The following is a 24,522-nucleotide window of genomic DNA, read 5'->3' on the forward strand; positions in this document are numbered from 1 at the left end:
GCGCAGCACCCGAAGCGCCACTTCTTAAAAAAAGATCTGAAACTTATCTGAAAGTACTCTTCAGAAACACGCACCAAGCTTTATCTATTCCTTTGGCTGGCCTGCAAACGTAAGAAAAGTTTGCACTCTTTGCGATGCATCTTGTCCCCAAACAATGAACCTTATGTATCTTGCAAGTCCTTTCATTTCTTTAACGCTGTGCGCCCTCTACTTCCACGTCACGAACGGAACGTTTGTATCTCCAGTGTTACACAGCGCTCATAACAGTAAAGCAGCGACGGCGCAGTTTTCATTAGATAAAATTCCGAGGACACCTTAGCATGCACTTCTTGTGAGTTGTGGATGCGAAAGGATTGATGTCCAATAAACGACTCTGGGTGGTCCTTCGTGCTTTGCACAGTGAGTAATGTGCCATAGTGGTACATGCTGCTCGAGCCTGCAAACAGCAGCAACTTGCGGGTGCAACACCGCATGCCACAGACGCGACGCCGCCCATCCGGCGACGCGTCGCGGCGATACCCTCTCCCCTCACGCAACACCTGGCGCGATATCACGGCAGATGATTGCTCTACTTTTATTCCCCCACCCCCCCTGTGTAGCGCGGTTGAGGTGTCCTCTACTGAGAGAGAGAGAAGTGGTTCTTGTGGGGAAGGAGGAAAGGCTAGCACTATTTTCTGCAACCCGTGCGGGAGCACGGCTCAGCGCCAGCAGGGTGGAGGAGATGGGTTTAGAAGAGAGATAGGGTAGGGGGGAGAAAGGTAGAGGGTGGTAGAAATGGAAGCGAAGTAGTGGCGGATCAGGAAGCCCGAGGTGGTGCCGCCTTTGTATAAATGAGAGTCAGTTACTGCGCTGCACTTTACCCCAACTTTTCACCTTTCCATCATAAGAATCTCCTTTCGGCAGAAGATTAGCCCTCTCGCTCGCCCTGCACCGTCGAAGCGCAGCTCGTGACGTAGCGTCACGTGGCGTGGGAGTGCGAGCTTAGATGCCATTTCGCGGTTGCAGACGACAGACACCGGCTTCTTCGCTTCAATGGGCCGTTTGAAGCTTTTGCATCAATAAGTAAGCAAGGCAGACGACGATTATTGTTCGCGGTCAAGATACGCCCCCGAAAAACGCCATCTTTTTTTTTCTTTTTTTTAGAGTAAAGGTTACGTCGACTTCAAGTGGTAGGATCAGGTTAACGCCCCTCGGTATCGCTGCAGTGATAAGTGTTAATTGTGCCTCCAGCGCGCGTCGCGCCATTCCTCGTCTTGCCGCCGCCCAATTCAGCCTCGCGAGAACCCGCGTGAGTTCCTCGCCTTAGCATCTCGACCATCACGCATGACCGCCGCTTGACATTGCGGACTCAACGTTGTTATACTGCGCTTCTGTAAGTGTACTACACCATTTCGCTTCATTTTATTACTCTTCCCTTTTCTTTCCTGCGCGCTAACCCTTCCGGTCGGACACCATGTAGTACACGGCTCGCTGAGAATTGGCACTGAATCCGATTTTGAGTTGCCGCGTTCGCGCGAACGCTTAGGCGAATACGTGCGAAGTGTGCTTTGCATAACTGTGCATATGTGAACTGCTCACCCATTGAAACGCGATGCTTGGAGCGTGTGGCTGCCGGCACTTTTCTTGCGCCATGGGTTGTCGCTGCGGACACCGAGCTGATGCATTTTTTTGTATCGCGTTAAAGCGAGAGCCATTGTGATGCACTGCGACTGTATGCCGCCCCTCGGCGTTCACCCCGCGAAAACAGTTCTGGCCGCGATGCGGTAAAGGTGTCTCGCTTCAATCGCTGAGCGCTGCACACCTAACTGCTCGGGTTTTACACATCGTTGTTAATCACCCCGTTCTGCTTAACAACGTAGGCGTAGTAACGGGATGGTTACTCGGCCTATCCTAGCGCTTAATCCCGGCGAATCCTTTCACCATTCGCTTATATTGCAAGACACCCACCGTGATGTCGTAGTCGTTAAATGATGGTGCGCTGATAATCGCTAAGGCGGGGAATGAAATACCGGTCGCATTTCGATGGGGGCGAAATGCAAAAGCTTTTTGTGTACCTGCATTGGGTGCACGTTAAAGAAGCCCAGATGGTCAGAATTAATCCGACAATAAGGCGTGCCTCGTAATCGTGTAGTTTTGGCACGTAGAACCCCAGAATACCGTTTTAATTTTTTTTATATTTCAGGAAATAGTACTGATAAAACACGTACTGTGCAAAGAACACACGTGCCCAAAGCTCTGGTCTTTCTCCAGCCCGCGTGTCTTATTTGCGCTACGCCTTGCAATATTTCGTACCAGCACAAGCCGAATCTCGACCACTCGCGTTAGCGTTAAGCGCAAAGGTATATCGCCGGAAATCTATTATGACGGAAGAACAAATCGCCTGTACGCCCGGCACAGAACTGAACTGGACTTTCCGCAGTTCAACCAAAGCACGGATATATTTGACCTGAACGCGCACTTTTTTCATTTGATACGTTTTCTTAACTCTTACTTCAGATGTCCGAGAGTTCGCAATCCGTTCGTCCCAAGTACACGACCATCGGGCAGCCTCCGGTGATTACGTCATTTCCGAGCGCAGCTTTTAGGCGCCCGTTCCTGCGCTGAACGTCGGCGTGCCTCGGCGTCGTACCTCGGCGTAACCGAGCGAATGAGGACAACGAAGGTTGAAAGAGCGAACGCGGAGCGCAGCGGGAGATGAAAGACGGCGAGAGAGAAGAGAGCGCGAGGAGAAAAGCAGAGTAGATTGCAGCGTAAGCACGAGGGGAAAGCACCCTTGAAGCACCACCACATGACACTCACGTCCGCACATCCGCGGCAGTGGCAGCACCGGTCGTGCGGGGTGAAGAAAGAAGGAAACCCGAAAGGTCGCCTTCGTGCACAGCGTTCGCCGCAAGCGTTTCCTAGGAAAGATTACGGTTGCACAAGCTGCAGTTGCCGGGCAGCGGCAGCTGTGTGGCGGCTCTATACGGGGTGATCATTTTTATGTTTAACGGAATAATTAAAAATCACCTGTGAAGGATAGCACACTTCTTGCCCTTAGCTACATTATTCGAAGAGGCGGACTTTACTAGCCCAAGAAATCGATACATATTTGACTAATCAATAAGCAATTACTCATTAGTTAATTACTTTACGGTACATATTGCAATTTACGAATTGTAGACGATGAGCTTTCAAGACGTACTTATAATTCATTTCCAGGGTGACACCAGTTTCGTGATGTTTTCCAACGTGTGGGACGGAATACATGGACATTCTAATTTTGTGGTTCGATGCATACAAGTGCGTTTCGTTAAAAAGTGGGACAAAGGGCGTGCTTACGGCGTGTCTGATGGCGCATATCTCCAAACTAGCGTCATTCTGGAAATTCCTTCGAAGTGGATACGCTTTGCAGAGTCACCGGCTACAATTCGTAAATTACAATGTGTTGAAAAGTAATTCAGAAGATAATTAGCAATTTTTTGTTAATTAGTTGAATATGTGTTTCAATTTTTCGTTCAAGTAATATCCGCCTCTCTCAAAAATCCAGCCCAGGGACTAGAATTACGTTGCCTGCAACAGGTTATTTTTAGTAATTCCGTAAAACCTGTAAATGACCATCCTGTATAGAGCGTCGCGGTTCTGCCACTAAGTGCAGTGATCGATGCGATGCCTCAATATATCGCGAAATGAAAGCACGTATAGAGATGTGCTTAAATTTCACGTTACGAAGTATCCTAATCGTCGGTGATTTTTTTTTGTCCGTTATTTCAAGTGCGATAGCTTACGTGCACGTCACATTGTGCCCAACACAACGGCCTGACAACTACCCGCTAGATTTTGGCGCCACGCGGTGAACGTGTGTAGTTTTATCCCAACTTGCGAATCGCGTGCAAGCTTGCTGCACATCCCAATGAACAAAGTTTGCGCACACTTGTGACAAGAAATAAAGATAAGGAGATACAGGGGAGTTAACTATGATCGGGGCCGGTTGGCAGTTGTCAAATGCAATTGAGGGGGGGGGGGGGGGGGGGGCGTGAAATTGAAAATAATTATGCGTCAAAAAAAGTCGAAAAGGCACCAGGTGCCTTTCGCTTAATGGAACAGGTGCACCATGCGCTGACTGTAGAAAACAAACAAAAATATGGAAATTCGTAGGATGGTGCCCTTCGGAAAGCCTAATCACTTCCGGTGATTTCCAACGTAGTTAAAATGAAATATACATTGGAGATATCGCCCCTGGTAGCTACATACGATGTTTCGCAGAGATACCCCATCGCGGTCGTTGTAACTGGCGTAGAAATACTTTTCCACCGGTGCCGGCTGCGCTAGAGGAAAGATCCCTTAAGAAAGCTTTCTTTCACTCCTCCAGCCCTCTCTCCACGTGTAGGGTAGAAAACTGGACTCGGTCTGGTTAACCTCCCTGCCTTTCCTTCGTCCCTTCTTTATCTATCTCTCTCTCCTTTGAGGTACCCCACGTTCTACTGAGACCGTATTCTTCGCCGCCTAGTCGCATACTATTTCTGACTAATCATCATTTCGCTCTATTTTCAAGTTTCCTCCTTCCAAGGTGCTTCTGTCAACTTCACTTTAAAAAAAATTAAACCACGATTACGACACTCCCTAATGTGCAACTTGAGCGTAGCCCTAGACGTGTTTTCTTTTCTCATGTCACTATTTTCTATTATATTTATACAGGTACACGGCTTATATTAGAAAGTGAACGCTGTGAGTAGCGTGGCTGGCGCAGAGAATCTGTCTCATGCACCACATTGCGAACTGAGCGAACTGTGGTGCGACTCTCTCTAACTGGGAGATCGCGAGAGGCAGCGTGTGGGTGACGCGTGGACGCGATTCACAGCAGCCGCTGCAGACAGAACTACACTCATGCAGTGCTTTGTTTCCATATATGGAATCGGGTGGAGGCCTTATCAATGGCGCCATCGGTGAACAGACGACGGCACGCTACTCTGGCGCTATGTCGTAGCGGTCGTTGCCGCAGAATCCGTTTTGCTCGGCACTAAACTCGCGGACAACCTTTTGTAACAATGAAGAGAAAGCTACGGGCGCGTGGCTGCTGTACGTGTGTTACGGCGCCAAGCAGTCCTCCAGCATTTGACAGTGCTTTTGGTTGCTCGGAACAGATGTTGAATCGACGCAGCTTCACGTGCGACGGTTTCGCGTTTGCCCAGATGCGCAAGGGAAAAGGCGCAAAATAAGTAAGCCTTTACATGCAGTGGCGTGTTTTAACTTATTTTACTGTTGCTAATAAGGTGTTTGTCTTCCCTTCCCCAGCTTAAACTAACGTGGATGAAAACACGGGACACTTTTCAGAAGCACTCTCAATGTGCGTGCTTTGCCTCCATAGCTTTCCCTTCATCATTGCCACAGAAAGTTGTCCGCGACTATAGGCTTTTCTTCTTCCGCTTTCGCCATGCCCTCCTCCTCCGCTGTCCTCCTCCTCGCGCTCTCTCCAATATCGCCGCCTTTCATCCCCCGCTGCGCTCCACGTTGGCTCTTTCATCCTTCGCTTCACTTGTTCGCTCAGTTACGCCGAGACGCCGACGCTCAATGCAGGAACCGGCACCTGAGAGCTTCGCTCTATAAACGGGGCCATTTATTCTTGTATGTACCTATGCCATTACGTATGGAATGCGCACTGTACCTGGCTATGCATACAGTGTGAATAGACATGCATGAACACACCACTACAGGTCTTTCTAATAAAACTGCACACGTGCTTTTCTGTCAGTTAATATAAAATACACATAACTGTGGGCGTGATGTGATATCCAGCTGAATTGGGAGTTGTGTGGTGCACTCGTTACTTGGGACAATTCAAAAAGAAATAAAAGTAATTCGTTTTTTTTAGCTAGGAAACAAACTTCACTCTGACGGAAGCAACGACGATAAAATTGTGCTTCCTTGCTTGACACGAGAAGGCGGAGGAATGGCCTCGTGGCAGGCTACCGAATAGAACCTTTTTTTTTTGTCTTATACAGTTTGAATAATTAACTTGCACAAATGTTGAGCCAACGAAAGCAGGCACATGTAAGGACAGTGCTACACAATCTTCTCCCTGGTTACGTCACTCTGTCATCTGTACAACTGTACAACTCCAAGTTTTATTAATTTCGCGGAAGCGTCGACCGACACGACGGTCTGTACCGTGTCCTGTAGCGCAGAGCATACTCCTGTCCGAACATCATACACTAGGTTATCCTATTTGTCTCTGTTCGCTCTCGCGCGCCTGCAGTGGTTACAATAAGCGGTTGCATCTGCAAGATATGGTTGATGGGATATGCAGCAAGTGTTATGTCGCACTGAATGGAATCGCCTACCCCACGCACATGCGCCTGCTCTGCTGCACTCACCGACACGGCATTGACCGTCACGCCATTCGACGCTGCCGTGAAATCAGGTGCCTCAAAAGGTGTATATCCACGAGCTTGGCCGCAGTTTAGTCTGTCACGTCGCTCATATTGCGGTAGTAAGCATTCTCGCTTCTGTGATGGTACTGTACATTTCGCTGTTCTGATAACTTTATTTGCCCTCTCTTTGGTCTAGATAAGACCTGCGCATAGTGTCTGCTCAATCGCCGCTGCTTTTGTTCACTGCACACGAGGATCTGCTGGATGGCCCCCGTGAGTATTCTAGTAAAAACGGAACTTGATTCATCGTAGGTGCACTAACGACAGCCTGTGTTCATCTGCATATTTAAAGCAATTTGTACAGCTGACCACTTGTGCGCTCGTGCACTGGATAGGTTTCCCGTATTTGCTCAAGCCTCGTGCGCATGTGAGTTGCGAGAGACACCTGGGGGCTTCATCTGCCTTTTTCTAAGTACTGCAGCGCCATGGGGGAGAACGCGCTTAGGTTTGGTTGTTCCAAGCTGAAGTGCACTACGCAACAGCGGATAAATACCCTGGATAAGCTCGCTAACCCTTCTCGTTTCGTGGCGCCGCGTCAAAGCGTTGAGCTCGTCTGGGAGGTCCTTGGATCGAATCGCGTGTTTGATGGGCTTCTTTTTTTTTTATCTCAATTACCATTTTCCCCCTCAACTGCTGCAGCAATTCTTTTCCTATGCTTCACCGCGATGCCTGACGCCGAAGGTTCCTTCCAAGGGCAGCGAAGCGACCCGGTGCGAAGGGCCCTTAGGTAGATGCCGCTTTAACGCCTCTGGTTAACCTCTCTGCCTTTCCCCTCTCTCTTCTCTCTCTAACGGCCGAAGACCAATGAATAATGGCACCCTGTTACCGCGAAATCGTTTCAAAGCGAAGCTTTATATGGCTAGGCGAAACGAAAATGAGTCTGTCAGCGCTTGCGTGGAGAAAACTATCGTCATCAGCAATGGCGCAAGCGTTCGTCATTTTCTTCCACAGCTATACTCCGTTTCATACATCGGGTGCAACGCTGTGGAAGCTAGAGAGAGAGAGAAAACTATTTGGTCCATTAAGGGTTTAGCGTTCGGTCTTCGCCTTCATCGCTGCAGACGCTTGACCTTCTTAGTCCCTAGTCCAGGGCTCCACTGAGCCGCGCTGCTTCGCTTGCGTGCTGCACCATTGCCCTTTGGGCGGCGAGCTCGCAGCTGGTGAGCCGGCTCTCCCACTGCTCCGCACTTGGGGTTTTGTGTTGGTGGAATGTGTAGTTACGTTTACACTCCCAGGTTATATGGTAAAGCGTGGGGGTTGCCCCGCGGAAGCTAGAGATACTTTTTGCAGTGGCTGCGTTCGCACTTGGAAATAGCTCGGTGCTTCTTGACCCAATTTTCGTGAAAACTTTCTTTTATATAATCTGTTTTGAATGAACACAAGAATTTACTCTTGGAAACAAATAAACCATGCGCTCATACGGCTGATAACACGTTGTTTTAAATCAATATTCGTATCGTTGTTTCTTTTCGTTAGCCATCGCGGCAGCCTCACGTGCATGCTCGCGCGAGCAAACACCTCCTGGCGTACAGGTGGTGGTAACAACTTTATTGAGATTCTGCTCAGTTATGATCGGGCAGGCCCGAGTCCTAGGATGGCCGCTCACGAGGAGCTACCCTTTCGGCCCAGGCAATGAGGACTTTTGTAGTTTTTGATCCGGCGTTCTGAGCAGTTCCTCCCACGTCTGTTGTGAGGGAGCTGGCAGGAGCGGCCTGGGAGGGGGCAAGCCCTCGCACCCCCCAAAGAATGTGATTTTTGGTAGCCAATATTTGATTTGTGCAGTTTTGACATATTGGGTTCCATTGTCCGTTGGTAATTATGGCCAGCCAATGTGGGCTGGGGAACGACTTAGTTTGGATTCGACGCAGGATCGAGGCTTGCGCTCGCGTGAAGCTTGCGTTTGGAGGCGGGTAGATTCGCCTTTTTTGCTTGTAGTAGTTTACCTCGTGGTATGTCGTCGGTGCCTCATCCATAGGATCCGAGTCTGAGGGGCACACCTTCCGATTGATTAGACCTCGCGCTACCCAGTGCGCCTCCTCATTCCACTGATTCCCCGAATGGGAAGGGACCCATACGAGTTCAACAGTATCTTCATTTGTAAAGTCCCGTAGGACTCGCGCTGCACAGACGCCTATGCTGCCTCTCGAAAAGTGGACGATTGCCCTTTTGGAGTCACTTATGATAGTTTGCACGGAGGAATTTATGAGGGCCAAATCAATGGCAGTCTCTTCTGCTTCCACGGTGGACGCTGTTTTTATGGTCGCGGCGTTGAGGATACGTCCCTCACCGGCCATGACGCTCACTACGTAAGTTTGGTGATTTTGCTTTGCCGCATCGACATAAGCGGTGTGCTGGTTGCTTTGTTACCTTTCTTGAAGGGCCTTGGCTCTGGCAGACCGCCTCTTGTCGTATGTCCCAGGGAGCATATTCTTGGGTAACGGTTTTAAACATATCGGGGCATCTGCCCCTGGTGCGGCGACACACGCCCTACACTCTTTCACATCTCGTGGCGATGCGGGGGCAAACCTCAACACCTAAAGACGCCTAGCACGTCATTTGAGCGGTGGGAGGTACAGCTGACCGGCGATACCCTGGCGGGACAAGAAGCTCTCGTCCAGCAAGTACGTCGAGCAGCCATGGCCAGTGGAGTCCTGGAATGAGGACACCACCCACTCGACATCAAGAGCAACCACCTCGATGGTCCGAATAAATGTTCTCTCTCTCTCTCTATCCCTCTCTCTCTCTCTCTCTCTAACCAAACTGCGTTTGATCGCATCGAGTAATGTTGTTCTTCCTGCTGAATTCATAACGGGATTCAGTCCGAGTTTACTTAGAATGACCCTGCCAGTTAACGCGCGGAGTGATAAATTTTGGTGACCGGACTTCTTGCGCAGCTTCCACAGCATTGCACCTGATGTATGAAAGCTCTTTGGCGCCCCTGGGCGCGAACGCGCTCGTGCCACTGCTCCCGCGTTCATCGTCGTGGTGGTGGTGGTGGTGGTGAAAAACTTTTTGACGAGAAGGTCAAAAGTAAAGAAAATTCAAAAGCAGCATTGCAGGCTGCCTTCAGGCTGCCGGTTGTAGCGTCCAGGCCATGCCCAGTCGCGACGTCCCCCAACCAGTTCACCAGCCGAAGCTGGAGATCCGGCTCGGTGCTGGACGAAGCAGCCTCCGACTGCAGTGGTCGTCGTCTTCTTCCACAGCTGCTTACGCTGCCGCTCATCATTCCAGTGTAGTTTTATGTCGTCGTAATAGGGAGGCCACGTTTACGGCCGCGTTTATGAGCCATTGGTTAAGGGGCTATGTGCCATTCGTTGTCTTACGTGAAGGAGAGATGTAATTTTGAAGCAATTTAGTTTTGAAGAATGGCGGGCGGATGCTGCTAACCACGCCGCCGAGCAAACTCGAGGCATCAAACGTGTGTGTAACCTCATTAAGAAGCACAAAGACGTAACCAATAATTGAGAAAGAACTTCACGCACCGTCGAAATTAACTCAGTGAGAAACACCGGGGCCGCAGGTTTCAGCTTCGCTGGTTAACCACCTGTACGGAGTGCTTGGGCGGTGATCTTGCTATTGTAAAACATTTGTTGGCAAGTTGTGCTTAAGTTCTTCTGTTTTTTTAATTCATTACATACGCGCAATGCACAATACTGTTTGGACCCATAGCCGCCAAGGCTATGGGTCCAATTCTGCAAGCCTCGATGTTTGGCGGCGCATACGGAATGCGTGTGCATGTAGCACGTATACTACTCCCGTCGCCGACAGGAATAGTATACTGCGCGTGAGCGTGGGTGTGAACGCTACAGAGCTCAGTTACAGGGCACTCTGCGCGGGTCATTCTATTCACACGTGGCTGGGACATCAAAAAGACGGCCAACATGAAACAAGGCACGCCGTCGTCCCTCAGGTCAGCCAGAGGCCGCTTATGGGCACGTCCCTCTAAATCCAAAGGCCGACATCATCTTCGTGTAGCGCGTAACAGTATTAAATGAACTTCAGTAAACTGCCTCAGACAGGCTCGCTGACGCTTCGATTGACGAACCTGTATTTGTCAAAGGCGGTCTTCTTCTCCTTGGCGTGTTACATTCAAGTACTTACGACCGTGACATCACGTTGTGTGCAATACCACAGCTTCGACGCGCTTTGCGCACCATTAAAGTATGCGAAACCATCTTTATTGAGCGGCATTGCAAGAAAAAGATCGCAGTAACCGTATCAATGAGACAAAACAGAGGTATTGAATATCTACTGCTAGATTATTCACAGGAAGGACGTATACGACTATCTCTAAAAAAAGTGCAGCGGTGGCGTAGAGGTAGAGTATCCACCTCGCGTGCAACAGTACCGTAGTTCGAATCCCGGTGCCGTGCAATTTTCCACCGGATTAAAAACAATCTGCGTGTTGACAAAATTGCATAAACAGGCCTGGAGAGCGGCCTGATCCTGGCGACGAGAACCGGTAACGCACTCCCTCACCAGAGCAGGGTTGGCCGCCCTGGTGCAGTACTTGGCCACAACCTCCTATATAAACAGAAAAATCAAACCCCGGCCCTCAGTCCACAGCGGCTGCGAAGCAACTGACCACAGCGGAGGTCAGACCTGTGACGCAGCAGAGGGTGCTAAGAATACCTGGGTCCGAACAGGCTGCCATTGGAATCTGAACCTGGCAACGTTTAACGCTAGAACGTTATCTAGTGAGGCGAGTCTAACAGTGCTATTGGAGGAATTACAGGGCAGTAAATGGGATATAATAGGGCTCAGTGAAGTTAGGACAAAAGAAGCATATACAGTGCTAAAAAGTGGGCATGTCCTGTCCTGTACTACCGGGGCTTAGCGGAGAGACGAGAACTAGGGGTCGGATTCCTGATTAATAAGGATATAGCTGCTAACATACAGGAATTCTATAGCATTAACGAGAGGGTGGCAGGTCTTGTTGTGAAACTTAATAAGAGGTACAAATTGAAGGTCGTACAGGTCTACGCCCCTACATCCAGTCATGATGGCCAGGAAGTCGAAAGCTTCTATGAAGACGTGGAATCGGCGATGGGTAAAGTCAAAACAAAATACACTATACTGATGGGCGACTTCAATGCCAGGGTAGGCAAGAAGCAGGCTGTAGACAAGCCGGGGGGAATACGGCATAGGGTCTAGGAATAGCAGGGGAGAGTTATTAGTAGTTTGCAGAACTTTCTTCCGCAAGCGCGATAGCCGGAAATCGACATGGAGAAGCCCGAATGGCGAGACTAGAAATGAAATAGACCTCATACTCTGCGCTAACCCTGGCATCATACAAGATGTGGACGTGCTCAGCAAGGTGCGCTGCAGTGACCATAGGATGGTAAGAACTCGAATTAGCCTAGACCTGAGGAGGGAACGGAAGCAACTAGTACATAAGAAGTCGATCAATGAGTTAGCGGTAAGAGGGAAAATAGAGGAAGTCCAGATCAAGCTACAGAACAGGTATTCGGCTTTAACTCAGGAAGAGGACCTTAGTGTTGAAGCAATGAACGGCAATCTTGTGGGCATCATTAAGGAGTGTGCAATAGAAGTCGGTGGTAACTCCGTTAGACAGGATACCAGTAAGCTATCGCAGGAGACGAAAGATCTGATCAAGAAACGCAAATGTATGAAAGCCCCTAACCCTACAGCTAGAATAGAATTGGCAGAACTTTCGAAGTTAATCAACAAGCGTAAGACAGCTGACATAAGGAAGTATAATATGGATAGAATTGAACATGCTCTCAGGAACGGAGGAAGCCTAAAAGCAGTGAAGAAGAAACTAGGAATTGGCAAGAATCAGATGTATGCGTTAAGAGACAAAGCCGGCAATATCATTACTAATGTGGATGAGATAGTTCCAGTGGCTGAGGAGTTCTATAGAGATTTATACAGTACCAGTGGCACCCACGACGATAATGGAAGAAAGAATAGCCTAGAGGAATTCGAAATCCCATAGGTAACACCGGAAGAAGTAAAGAAAGCCTTGGGAGCTATGCAAAGGGGGAAGGCAGCTGGGGAGGATCAGGTAACAGCAGATTTGTTGAAGGATGGTGGGCAGATTGTTCTAGAGAAACTGGCCACCCTGTATACGCAATGCCTCATGACTTCAAGCGTACCGGAGTCTTGGAAAAACGCTAACATAATCCTAATCCATAAGAAAGGGGACGCCAAAGACTTGAAAAATTATAGACCGATCACTTTACTGTCCGTTGCCTACAAAGTATTTACTAAGGTAATTGCAAATAGAATCAGGAACACCTTAGACTTCCGTCAACCAAAGGACCAGGCAGGATTCCGTAAAGGCTACTCAACAATAGACCATATTCACACTATCAATCAGGTGATAGAAAAATGTGCGGAATATAACCAACCTTTATATATAGCTTTCATTGATTACGAGAAAGCGTTTGATTCAGTCGAAACCTCAGCAGTCATGCAGGCATTACGGAATCAGGGTGTAGACGAGCCGTATGTAAAAATACTGAAAGATATCTATAGCGGCTAGACAGCCGCCGTAGTCCTCCATAAAGAAAGCAACAACATCCCAATAAAGAAAGGCGTCAGGCAGGGAGATACGATCTCTGCAATGCTATTCACAGCGTGTTTACAGGAGGTATTCAGAGGCCTGGATTGGAAAGAATTGGGGATAAGACACGAGGGTTGCAATGTGGGCTTGTTGGTAATGCATCTTCAAGGGGAGTATGGTAGCGCGATTCAAAGACGGGACAAGAGAAGACACAAAGGGACACACACAGCGCTTTGTGTCTTCTTTTGTCCCGTCTTTCAATCTTGCTACCATACTCGCCTTGAAGGTGGGGATAAGAGTTAAGGGAGAATACCTTAGTAACTTGCGATTAGCTGATGATATTGCATTGCTTAGTAACTCAGGGGACCAATTGCAATGCATGCTCACTGACGTGGAGAGGCAAAGCAGAAGAGTGGATCCAAAAATTAATCTGCAGTAAACTAAAGTATTGTGTAACAGTCTCGGAAGAGAACAGCAGTTTACGATAGGTAGCGAAGCACTGGAAGTGGGGAGGGAATACATCTACTTAGGACAGGTAGTGACTGCGGATCCGGATCATGAGACTGAAATAATCAGAAGAATAAGAATGGGCTGGGGTGCGTTTGGCAGGCATTCTCAGATCATAAGCAGCAGGTTGCCATTATCTCTCAAGAGAAAAGTGTATAACAGCTGTCTTACCAGTACTCACATAGGGGGCAGAAACCTGGGGGCTTACGAAACGGGTTCTACTTAAATTGATGACGACGCGACGAGATGTGAAAAGAATGATGGGTGTAACGTTAAGGGATAAGAAAAAAAGATTGGGTGAGGGAACAAACGCGAGTTAATGACATCTTAGTTGAAATCCAGAAAAAGAAATGGGCATGGGCAGGACATGTAATGAGGAGGGAAGATAACCGATGGTCATTAAGGGTTACGGACTGGATCCCAAGGGAAGGGAAGCGTAGCAGGGGGCGGCAGAAAGTTAGGTGGGCGGATGAGATTAAGAAGTTTGCAGGGACGGCATGGCCGCAATTAGTACATGACCGGGGTAGTTGGAGAAGTATGGGAGAGGCCTTTGCCCTGCAGTGGGCGTAATCAGGCTGATGATGAATATATTTCTGCCATGAATATTTATAAGTCCTGCCTGTGAATAACCAGTGCCTGTGTGGTTTCTTTTTATTGCGTTTTACCCACCGTGGTTGCTCTGTGGCAATGGTGTTAGGCTGCTGAGCACAAGGTCGCGGGATCGAATCCCGGGCACGGCGGCCGCATTTCGATGGGGGCGAAATGCGAAAACACCCGTGTACTTAGAGTTAGGTGCACGTTAAAGAACCCCAGGTGGTCGAAATTTCCGGAGTCCTCCACTACGGCGTGCCTCATAATCGGAAAGTCGTTTTGGCACGTACAACCCCATAATCTAATTTTAAACATTTTTGCATTTTTCATTGATATTCCTGCTGCGCTGTCTTTCTTGCAATGCTGTTATTCTTGTTCTCGCACGCGCTCGCATTGTTTTTAAATATCATTGCCACACTGTTTCGTCTTCACGATTTCCAGTTCAAGTTTCTCAAGTTCCTCGACAGTGGTGAATTGTCCGACGTCGAATTCATGGTGCTTCCGGAGAAGTTTCCTGTGACGCGCACGTTCAAGGCGCACAAGCAGTTCCTGGCCATGATGAACGAGGTCTTCGGCACGATGTTCTTCGGAAGCCTTCCGGAGAAGGACCAGGTGATCATCACCGACATCCATCCGGATGGATTCGCCTGCATGCTCAGGTAAGTTGCGTTCGCTGGTCGTCCCAGTACCGTCCTTCGTCGACAATTACTCGGTGGCATTTGTTTGAACTCGTCACGCTCAGTACTCTGCGTAGTGTCATGGTGTAGACGGATTTATTGCCTGTTCATGTTCTCTATAGTAGAGGAATTTGCAGCGACGCACATCGACAGCATTCCAAGAGAAAAAATCCACCATTTTATCAAGTCGATTACAGGCGATTACTGCGGTGTTCCCATAGTTCATGGACGGGCATTTGCTACGCTAAGTTCACATGCACGCGCCATGAAAAATATCAAACAAGCGCCTGGACCGTCAGACTCGCGTTATTTAGAGCGAGAACGCCGAAGCACGTAGACACATGGAGTAACACGAACACGCAACAGGACAACGCGATATTATCAAATAAGTTACTCTGTGCACGCGCCGTGGTATAGACGTTAGCCGAGCAGGGTACCCCTCCTTGGAACGCATGCGGGGGATCCATACATGGGCTAATGTTAAACAGTTTCGCTGTGAAAGATACTGCGCCCGTTAATGAAGCCACCACTGTCGCATTCTGTACACTCGCACTCCATTTCTGGGACTTTGGTAGCGAACATTATATTTTGGCCGTGCACCTCCAGGTCTCGCAGAAGTGACAGCGCATGTTCCAGTACACAGACTGGGACAAGTTTGGCAAGATTTGGGAAGAGCGAACGGAGAGTGAACACAAGCCCAGCCTCAAACAATGGGTGGCACAGGTTGGATGCGACATCAAAACTACCACCAAAGAGGCTTGCACCTACCTCCCGGTGGAAAAGGTGTACAGTCGTCTGGCTCAACTGTTGGAGGCTAAGCAGTCCCTCCTCGCCAGGTGGAAGGGACAGCGCCTCAACCGCAGGCTCAGAAGAAAGATCTCGGAAATCAACAGAACTACAGAGGAACACTACAGAGCCCTCTCTAAACAGCAATGGGATGAGGTGCGCAACTCGAGCGACGGACAGATGCGCAACGAGGGAACCTGGAATCTCCTAAAAAATCTCCTCGACGAGACGAACGCTCAATCCAACCAACACAACACAATGGCGCGCACCTTACACACAGCCAAGCGTGAACCTTCCGGCGAGGAAATTTTATCCAGACTCCTGAAGAAGTATATATCGGTCGCATCGGGACCTACACCACCTTCACTTGACTACGAAGGCTCCGGGAACCCTGAGCTCGACGCAGAAATCGGGATTGAGATCAAGCGGATGCACCACGACCTCAACAGCAGATCGACTCCTGGTCCGGACAAGATCACAAAGCGCTACGGAACCTGGACGATAATTCCATCGAACACCTGACGGACACCATTAACCAAACATGGAGCGGTGGTGAAGTACCAGATATGTGGAAATCGGCAACCACCATCCTAATCCCCAAGCCGGGTAAGCCTTCGAGCCTCGACAACCTCCGCCCAATTTCGCTTACATCGTGCGTGGGGAAGGTTACTGAGCACGCAATCCTAAACAGAATTTGTCGCTACCTGGAGGACCACGACGTTTACCCACACATGATGGCTTCGGGGCTGCACTCTCGACGCAGGACGCGATGAAGCTTATCAAGCATTACATTATTATACGTCTGAAGACACCCCTCTTTCCGCCGGCTACACCCAGGGTGGGGGGGGGGGGGGGGACGAAGACCTTTGGGCCCCGGGTGCTAGACGACCTAGCTACGCCACTGGCAATGACGTAGGGTATTTATAGCACATGCTCTGGTGGTGTCCCGCGTTACGCGGCGATTAAAGCAAGACTTCTTCACGCTGGGATGCAGTTCAATGCAGCCCGAACCTCGAAGAACAGTTCTGGGCTGTCCAACGGGCCCACGACGCGGCGGAGAAGCTCGGCCTCTCTGTCCCGACGTGGGAGCGGCCCACTGAGCGCTAACGCGCGCCCTAAAGGATCACAACAAAGTTCATCCATCCATCCATCCATACATCCATCCATCCATATCTCCGTAAGCAAGTAACATATGCAATGGCTCATAACTTCGGAAGGCAGAGGCCACATGCACTCGGCAAAGTGAGGCGAACAGTGTTTACATTCTTTCTAATCACGCATACAACATAGAGAACACTGTGCAGAGAACTGTCATCATCAATGGCTCATACCCCCGTAAGCAAGCAAGAAAATGGCTCATAGCCCCGTAAGGTTCATGGCACAAAATGTATGTACGGGTCAAGAGGACAATGCCAGCGACCGTGTGGATGGATGTTTGTGCCGTACAAACGAAAGACGAAATTGTGATATTCATTGTGCATATATCTCCATGCACACCCAAGTGTGATATCGAGAAGTTCATGACCACGCACTTTGCATGGGTTAGCCGTGATGTCCCTACCCCTGTGATCATTGTTGGAGACTTCAATGTCGCCATTTCGAAACCAGACCAGAAATGATCAGTTTGTGACTGAAAAGCTTGCTTTGAAGTGCCGCGCCAATCCAAAGCACTCATCTACTGAATGGTCGTGTATAGATTTAATTTTGACCTAGATTCTGTCTAAGGTTGTAATCGAAACAATCGGTGTATATCACAGTAACCAAAGCTATCGTCACTACCATTACCAAATGATGAAAATAAGTGCATGTACCCTTGTCTAACTCGGTGTGATGCGCAACAACTTCGCTGGTCATCCAGCTTCGGAGTGGAATTCCTCTATTTTTTTTTGTTGTTGTTGTCAGCTTGCCGACTTAACTGCTACTATAACTGCGGTTAAGGTCCTAGTGTAGCAGCGAATAACAGTGGTCGAACATGGAATGTCGCTGCAGCCACATTTCGACAAGGGTACTTGTCAGCTGTTGCTGCCCTGACGGTTAAGTACTTTTCTCGAAACGCTGGCTTTAGCGACATTCATTCTTGAACCTCATGCAGTTATTCATTTCGTGCCTCCGTCCATTATTCTGTGAAATATTGTATTCAGTGGGCTTCTAGCGTTATGTCAGTAAGAGCCCGGGATTCTTTTTTTCGAGAGTGTATTGGGGAAAGCTGCGGCGGTTCCAGTTCGCAACTGATGAGTCTTGCTTCGCTGCAGGTACTTCTACGGAGGCAAGCCGCGGTTCAGGGGCATTGAGGACGCCGTGTACACGAGAACGGCGGCCGTGAAGTACATGGCGACTGATTTGGAGCGAATCTGCTCCGAGTACATCGTGTCGCACATCAGCGCTAGCAACGTGTGCCGCCTCATAGACTACGTATCGCCGAGCGACGGCGGCTGCATCGGCGACGCGGTCCTGTCCGTGCTGCGACACGACGGAGTCGGCGTCGTCTGCTCCGACGACTTCATCGACGCCTTGGACGGCACGGTCGAGTACGTGCTCAACAACGTGCGCAACGTTCCCGAGACCTGCGTCGTGCACAGGCTACACGATTGGGCCTGGGCCAAGGTCCTCAGGAGCCTGACGGTCGAAGGGAAAGAGGGCGACATAACCCCGCCTCTGGACGTCAAGACTGTTATGAAGCCCTTCATGCCCTTGCTCAGGTTCCTGACCCTGACGCCGCAGGAGTTTATCTTCGGCCCTTCTTCCTGGCACATCTTCGATGGCCGCGATGACTTCGCCATTCTCTGCAATATCGTGTGTTACGGTTCGGTCCCCCTGCCGCAGTGGACATGTTCCATCAGGTACCGGAGATAGTAGCTTAGTGTCGTTGTTCATTCGCTTGCTCGACTATCAAGACCACGTGACGGGAGCGTTATCAACGCTTCCGTAACTTGTACAGTTATATGGACTACGTAAACGAAGCAATGTCAGTGTTATCGAGAAACCGATGGACGCCAAAAACCAAGAGGACACTGTGCCACATCGATGGGCCCATCTTGTTAGGCCCATCGTAACGTCCTCGATGTCGCAGCGAGTAGGTGCTCACCACGCTCGTCGCCGTCAGCCCGACGGCTTCGCATGTCAGCTCATCGTAGGCCTTCGTGACGTGAGCCATTGTAAATAGTACTCTGTCATTGTCGGAAGCAATTGGCCGTACTGCGTAGTATGTTTAGTGCCACTGGTCCACGTTTTTAGAACGGGCGTGTTTTATTACCATGCCACTGCCTTCTAATATCCTAATCGTCCCTGTGTAAGGCCATGTGTTTTTATTATAACTATTAGTCGTAACTCTCTATATTACTGTCTTCCGCCTACGACTACTGAAAGCCCTCGACGACGCCATTTAGCGTAACTGTTCTTGACACAGGTACATCTTTACCAGCTGTCAGTTTTATCATGACGCGGTGACATGGAGGACATAAGTGTTTTCCTGAGCTCGTTGGTTTCACTTAGCACAAATGGTTTCCAGGAAAACGCACTGAAGCTTACAGAAAGGATGACACACGCTGGTCTAGCAACTGAATGTTTATTATTCGTTTTCCACGCCTTTTCACAACACAAAACAGTCAATGCTTATTTTTTTCTTTTGTCACGCAGCTTATCTGTTTCTTATAATGATCGCTTTTGCGCAAGTAGCCCCTTTTTCTGCTAGTCGTGTCGATGATGTACTGATGCATGATTGCTCGCTTCCTTCAATGGCCATAGCTTCTAGAACCCCACGCGTCATCTTGTCTCTACATTTTTCTAAAACCTTGATGTCGTGAAAATGTACGGTACAATGGCGACGATGAAAAGCGAGATGCCCAGTGGAGATTCCTTCCAAAGATGCTGCATGTTCTCTGGCCCTATCATCCAGACACTTGACCCTTTGTTGCATGTATCGTCGGCCACATGATAAAGGTATACCATATATCACCCCTGTCTTGCAGGCAGTCTACTTTTCTTTTTTTCTTTGTGCATTACTAACTTTCCCGGCCATTGTTGACTCGTGCACACATTGAATACACCTTTTGTTTGGTGCTGAACCTACAACCGTGAGGCCTTCTTTCCTGGCTGTTTTCAGTTTGTGGGCTAGGCCGTGTTCATAAGGCACAAGAACAACCTTCTTCCTTTTCTGTTGAATCTTTCCTTCTTCCTGAACCTTGCTGTTCGGTAGTCTCGTCTTCTTTTTCAGCCCTTTGGCGATCACTGTAAGCAGGCCTTTGGGATAGCCAGCATTGTTGAGCCTGGTTAGCTGGTGCATAAAGCTTTCTTCCATTACGTGATGACGCGACTTCTTCAGGGCGGCTTGCAACACCGTGGTCGCAATGGCTCATTTGATGTTCGAGGACTGGTCGGAGTCTTACTGCAGGAACACGTTGCATGAGCGGGTATCGTAGTTCCGGCATGTACGAATGTCATGCTGGAAGTAAGAATGTCAAACAAGCCATCGTGACCACGGCGCTACAAGCCACCCTAAGGAAGTCGTGTCGCCAGGTCATGAAAGAAAGCATCATGCATCAGGTAACCAGGATCAACAACGCTGGCTATCCCAAAGGCCTGCTTACAGAGGTCTCCGAAGTGCTGCTAAAGAAGACTTGACTCCCGGGCAGCAAGGTTTAGGAAGAATAAAACGTTCAAGAGAAAGGAAAGTTACTGTTGTGCCTTATTTACACGGCCTAACCCACAGACTAAAGAAGACAGCTGCAAGACAGGGGTGATATATGATGTACACTTATCATGTGGCCGACCATGCACAGGAGAAACAGGCAGGCGTCTTGATGACGTGACAAGAGAACATGCAGCATCTTTGGAATCTCCGCTGGGCATCTCTTTTCATAGTCGCCATTGCACCGTACAATTTCGCATCAAAGCTTTAGCAAAACAGTAAAGAGAAGCTGACGCGCCAATTTTAGAAGCCATGGCCATTGACGGAAGCGGGCAATCATGCAGTGGTACACCATCGATACTGCTAACCGAAAAATGAGAAGGGCTGCTTGCGCAAGAGCGATCTATCACCCTAAGAGACCGATAATTTGCGTGACAAAAGAAAGAATCATTGGCTGTCTCGCTCCATTACAAAAGTGGAAAACGAATAATAAACATTCAGTTGCCAGTCCAGCGTGTGTGGTTGTCCGTTTCTCTCTGTGTCAGTGCGTCCTATTGGAAACCATTTGTGCTTTGTGACATGAACGAACACTCCATTTTTGCCCCGATTTCACTGTGCATGCCCACCTTGTCCAGATTTCATTTGTCGCCCACTATGCTCCTAATTCACTTCCCATTTATCAAGTACTGCATCACACATTCTTTGTCACTATCTGTCAGCTTCGCACGTGATGAAGACTGTCATTTCATACGACACATCTGGCCTCAGATATGCAAGTAGTAGGTGGCTCTTTTAGAGCTTACAAATGGCAGTTCGGAAGAGCAACATGCGAGTACGACTTTCGTGCGCTACGCCTTCGACCGTCTCAAACGAAATTCAATGGCAAGCACGGCTGCTGTGCCTGTCACCATCTGTCGTGTGCATCTGCCATTCTCGCTCCATGAACCATTGACCACGCCTTTGTACATAGACATTGTCCACCTCTTACGTGTCATCGTGCATGTGTTTTACTGCGTTATTGACTGGTGAATAAAGTACTTCATTCACAGATCTATTACTCCGCTTTCATTCCACGAACACGACCCTAGCTACACCGCGATAGCAAACGCGAATTGAGAATTCATCACATCGGTCTACCGAACTTTGTCCTAACGGCATCGACGTAGTGCGCATTGCAAGAGTGCAAATTTAGCCGTCTGGCCTATCTACTAAACATTACGCGCATATCGAAGTGCGCAGGGCGCCCTTGGAGGAACGCACCAGGGGTCGCGGCAGGCCCCCCGCCATTGAATGCCTTCTGAATCACGAGCAAGCAGCTTAGGCATCCGCCGCAGCTGCGGAAACGTCCCATCGAGAGGACGGAAATCTCTTCGCACTATTCATCTAAGATGAGGAAGTACAGAGGGAATTAAGACATGCTCTCACGGGATACTCGCGTTATTGAGGTTCCTGTGGTCTACAGAGCTTCACGATGGACTTTAAAAAAGCCGCCCCTTAACGTTCTATAGTGTACGCTGTTTGTTCGTGCTCGTCTCTTTCTATCTCCCCCTTCCACTCTCTTTTTTAATTTTTATCCCCTTAACCCTTCCCCCCGTGCAGGGTATGCAGCCAACCGGAACTAGCTCTGATTAACCTCCCTGCCTTTCTATGCATCCTTTTCCCTCCCTCTCTCTCTCTCTCACACGGGAACTGCAAGATCTGCGACGGAGATTTGAATGCATGGGATGAAACTGCGAGCTTCGTCCGCATCAGCTGCACAAGGATCCCCGTGTTTACGACCGTTCGTCATTTCAACGCGCTCTACCGCCAGCGCAGGATAGCCAATTGCCGGCATGACCGCCAACAGATTGCCTGCGGTAACTATCAGGCTTCGCGCCATCTGCAGCAACAACGCAGTGTTACCGCCACCGCTGGCTCAACATTTCGCGTTGAACCAGCGCTACGAGCTCCCCACGCAAGCGCCGATTGACACATCTACTCTTACAACTTCCCTTTCCATAACAGCGAAGTCGAACGGGGAATAATTTGCGGGCACCGCGAATTTTCTTTCTCCGCCGGGGATGAAACGGAAAGCGAGTGGTCGCTCCGCCACTTTCGCCAATTTTGTCCATGCTCACGCGATTGAATTTCGATCTGCGCTGTGACTAATCATAAAATCATTCCCTAATGATATGACCAGCGCTGGAGGCAAGAATGGCGCGCTCGGAACTAATCGTCGTGGTTGGAGCATATCGGAAAGAAAGATTTATTGCGTGCGTGCAAACGCGTATTCTCGAACAATGTTGCACATACAGTTAACAAGCGCACGACCGTAAGAACTCTACAAATATACCACCGTAATATCTTCAGGCTGCAGCTGGCTGCTACATTCGTCGCCTTCAGATGGTAAGCTTGTACGCGTAGTGTTAAGACTGCAGCGCAGGCATAATAGACAAATGAAAGGCGTACTTGCACTGCCTCTGCAGCTTCGGCCAAAGTCTTGTGCCATCTACGCATTAGAAAAAATTACAGGGTCTCTTCACATCTCTCTCAAGAGGTGAATGGCGAAAGCCTTCTCTTCCTTCTCTTACCATTCGCCTCTTTCTCTTTGCCTCTTCTCTTTCTCTTCTTTCTTTTAGTCATTACTGCTCACTACTAAGCATTTTTAGTCATTTGTGATCAATTGTAGTCATTACAAGCTGTCGCTAGACGTGTTGGTCCTTTCATAGTCATTACTAGTCCTTACAAGTCATCATTAGTTATTATTGGTCATTACTGAGCCCTTTTCGTCATTTCTAATCAATTGTAGTCGTTACAATTCGTCGTTAGACATATTCGTCTTTTCGTAGTCATTAGTAGCCATTACAAGTCATTTCAGTCATTATTAGTCATTACTGCTCACTACTAAGCATATTTAGTCATATCTAATCAATTGTAGCCGTTTCAAGTTGTCGTTAGACATATTGGTCATTTCATAGTCATTACTAGTCATTATTAACCTCTACCAATCTCTATTATAACTTTATCGTTCACTAACTGTCACTATCAATCATTTTTTCATTCTTTAATCTGTCTTCATATGGCGTGATGACGCTTCGGCGCACACTCCGGGGGTCAGGTCTGCTGACTCAAACTTCACCACGAGCCTAGAAAGGCTTTCGCCTTAAAAAGGATACAACGCGAAAAACACAAGGACACGAGAGAGCGACACGCACACAGCGCTGCTCACACACTCACTGCTCACAGTTGTGGTTGAAATAGCGGCTAGCGGTTGTCTAAGCCGTGCTTGCGGTCGCCGAGGCCATTGTAAGCAAGCAAGCAAACGCCGGTCAGAAGGCGATCAATGGCGGGCGCTGTCACGTGATCAAGTAAGGAGGCGCCCATGGATATATGGCGCTGTAAAAGGTCTATAGCCTGTAAATACGCAGGACCTAGCCGCCAGCTGGCACCGGTTTCACTATGTAGTTAGAATGTTGTTTCATAATTTAACTGCCGTACGCAATGGAACTACACACATGAGCCGGACGCATGAGGCATGCTTATATTTGAACACATCAACACCGTATACATATACAGTCGACTAAGGGGACGAGATATTTGGTTTTTTCTCGGCAAACTTCGGTGGCAAAAACGCACCACCAGAAGTTTTTGCGGCTCACGAATACACTGCCGCCACAGCGCGAATACAATTGCAAGGGCATGTACCAGTTTTGTGGTTCCGGTGTTCGCCGACACAAGCTGCACGGAACCGTTGGTGGTGAGTGTATTATCAGTCCACTATACGGCTCCACCAATGAGGGTAGATCTATTAGCGTTCCAAGATGGCACGGGAAATTCGCTAATTACGCCTGCGTCACCCTTGTTACAATTCGCGCTGCTCCCACAACCATTAAGAAAGCGATAAAAGACTTCCAATGCTTCCCCTTTCACATACGAAATTCACCCCATATGACTTCTATGGCTCCTGGCCAGCTCCGGATATAGATTAATCAACTCGAGACAACACGCCTGCTCACGTACAAGCTGACTCTGGAAAGCGCGGTGTACATCCACTTTATCACTTTCCTAGTGAGCCTCCAGTACGATGTGCTCACGCGCAAAGAAACTCTCTGCCGCGCCACACAAAATCTCATACGCCATAAGAAGGTTGTATTGCGGAGGGTCTCCGCGGGGGACCCTCCGCAATATCCGTCGTGGTCACGTCATCGCCGTCACGCCATTATCATACACCAGTCGTCACACCATGTCCTCATACCATTGTCATGTCATGGTCGCCATTACGTCGTCGTTCGTACTTGTCATACTGTCATCGTGATGTCGTCGCGGTGGTTTCATCGTCGTCATTCCAACTTCACCACGTTACCTTCGTCGTAATGGCGTCCCGGTAGTTTCATCACCGTCATTCTAAATTCGCCA

The 24,522-nt window shown here is 49.0% G+C and overlaps 1 protein-coding gene across 2 annotated transcripts; it reads left to right on the top strand.

The window, feature by feature from the left end:
- Nucleotides 1–902: 902 nt before the first annotated feature.
- On the top strand, nt 903–21,181 carry LOC126534588 (BTB/POZ domain-containing protein 3-like). Of its 2 annotated transcripts, XM_050181855.3 has the most exons (4): nt 903–1,372; nt 6,547–6,623; nt 14,479–14,696; nt 17,753–21,181. In XM_050181855.3, the coding sequence occupies exons 2-4, from the start codon at nt 6,615–6,617 to the stop codon at nt 18,351–18,353; spliced, it is 828 nt and encodes a 275-aa protein (XP_050037812.1). In that variant the 5' UTR covers nt 903–1,372; nt 6,547–6,614; the 3' UTR covers nt 18,354–21,181. The 2 variants fall into 2 exon arrangements, with proteins under 2 accessions (XP_050037812.1, XP_054927962.1); XM_055071987.2 differs by lacking the exons at nt 903–1,372; nt 6,547–6,623 and having other exon boundaries at nt 14,357–14,696.
- Nucleotides 21,182–24,522: the final 3,341 nt, after the last annotated feature.

The sequence above is a fragment of the Dermacentor andersoni genome, chromosome 7 (genome assembly GCF_023375885.2).
Source record: "Dermacentor andersoni chromosome 7, qqDerAnde1_hic_scaffold, whole genome shotgun sequence".
Classification (NCBI taxonomy): domain Eukaryota; kingdom Metazoa; phylum Arthropoda; class Arachnida; order Ixodida; family Ixodidae; genus Dermacentor; species Dermacentor andersoni.

What these genes read in the sequence shown, in the direction of transcription:
- LOC126534588 (XM_055071987.2), top strand. Translation starts at nt 14,398, where the DNA reads ATGCTGTTATTCTTGTTCTCGCACGCGCTCGCATTGTTTTTAAATATC. An exon ending in GGATTCGCCTGCATGCTCAG is followed by an intron (nt 14,697 to 17,752) that starts GTAAGTTGCGTT and finishes GCTTCGCTGCAG; the next exon opens with GTACTTCTACGGAGGCAAGC.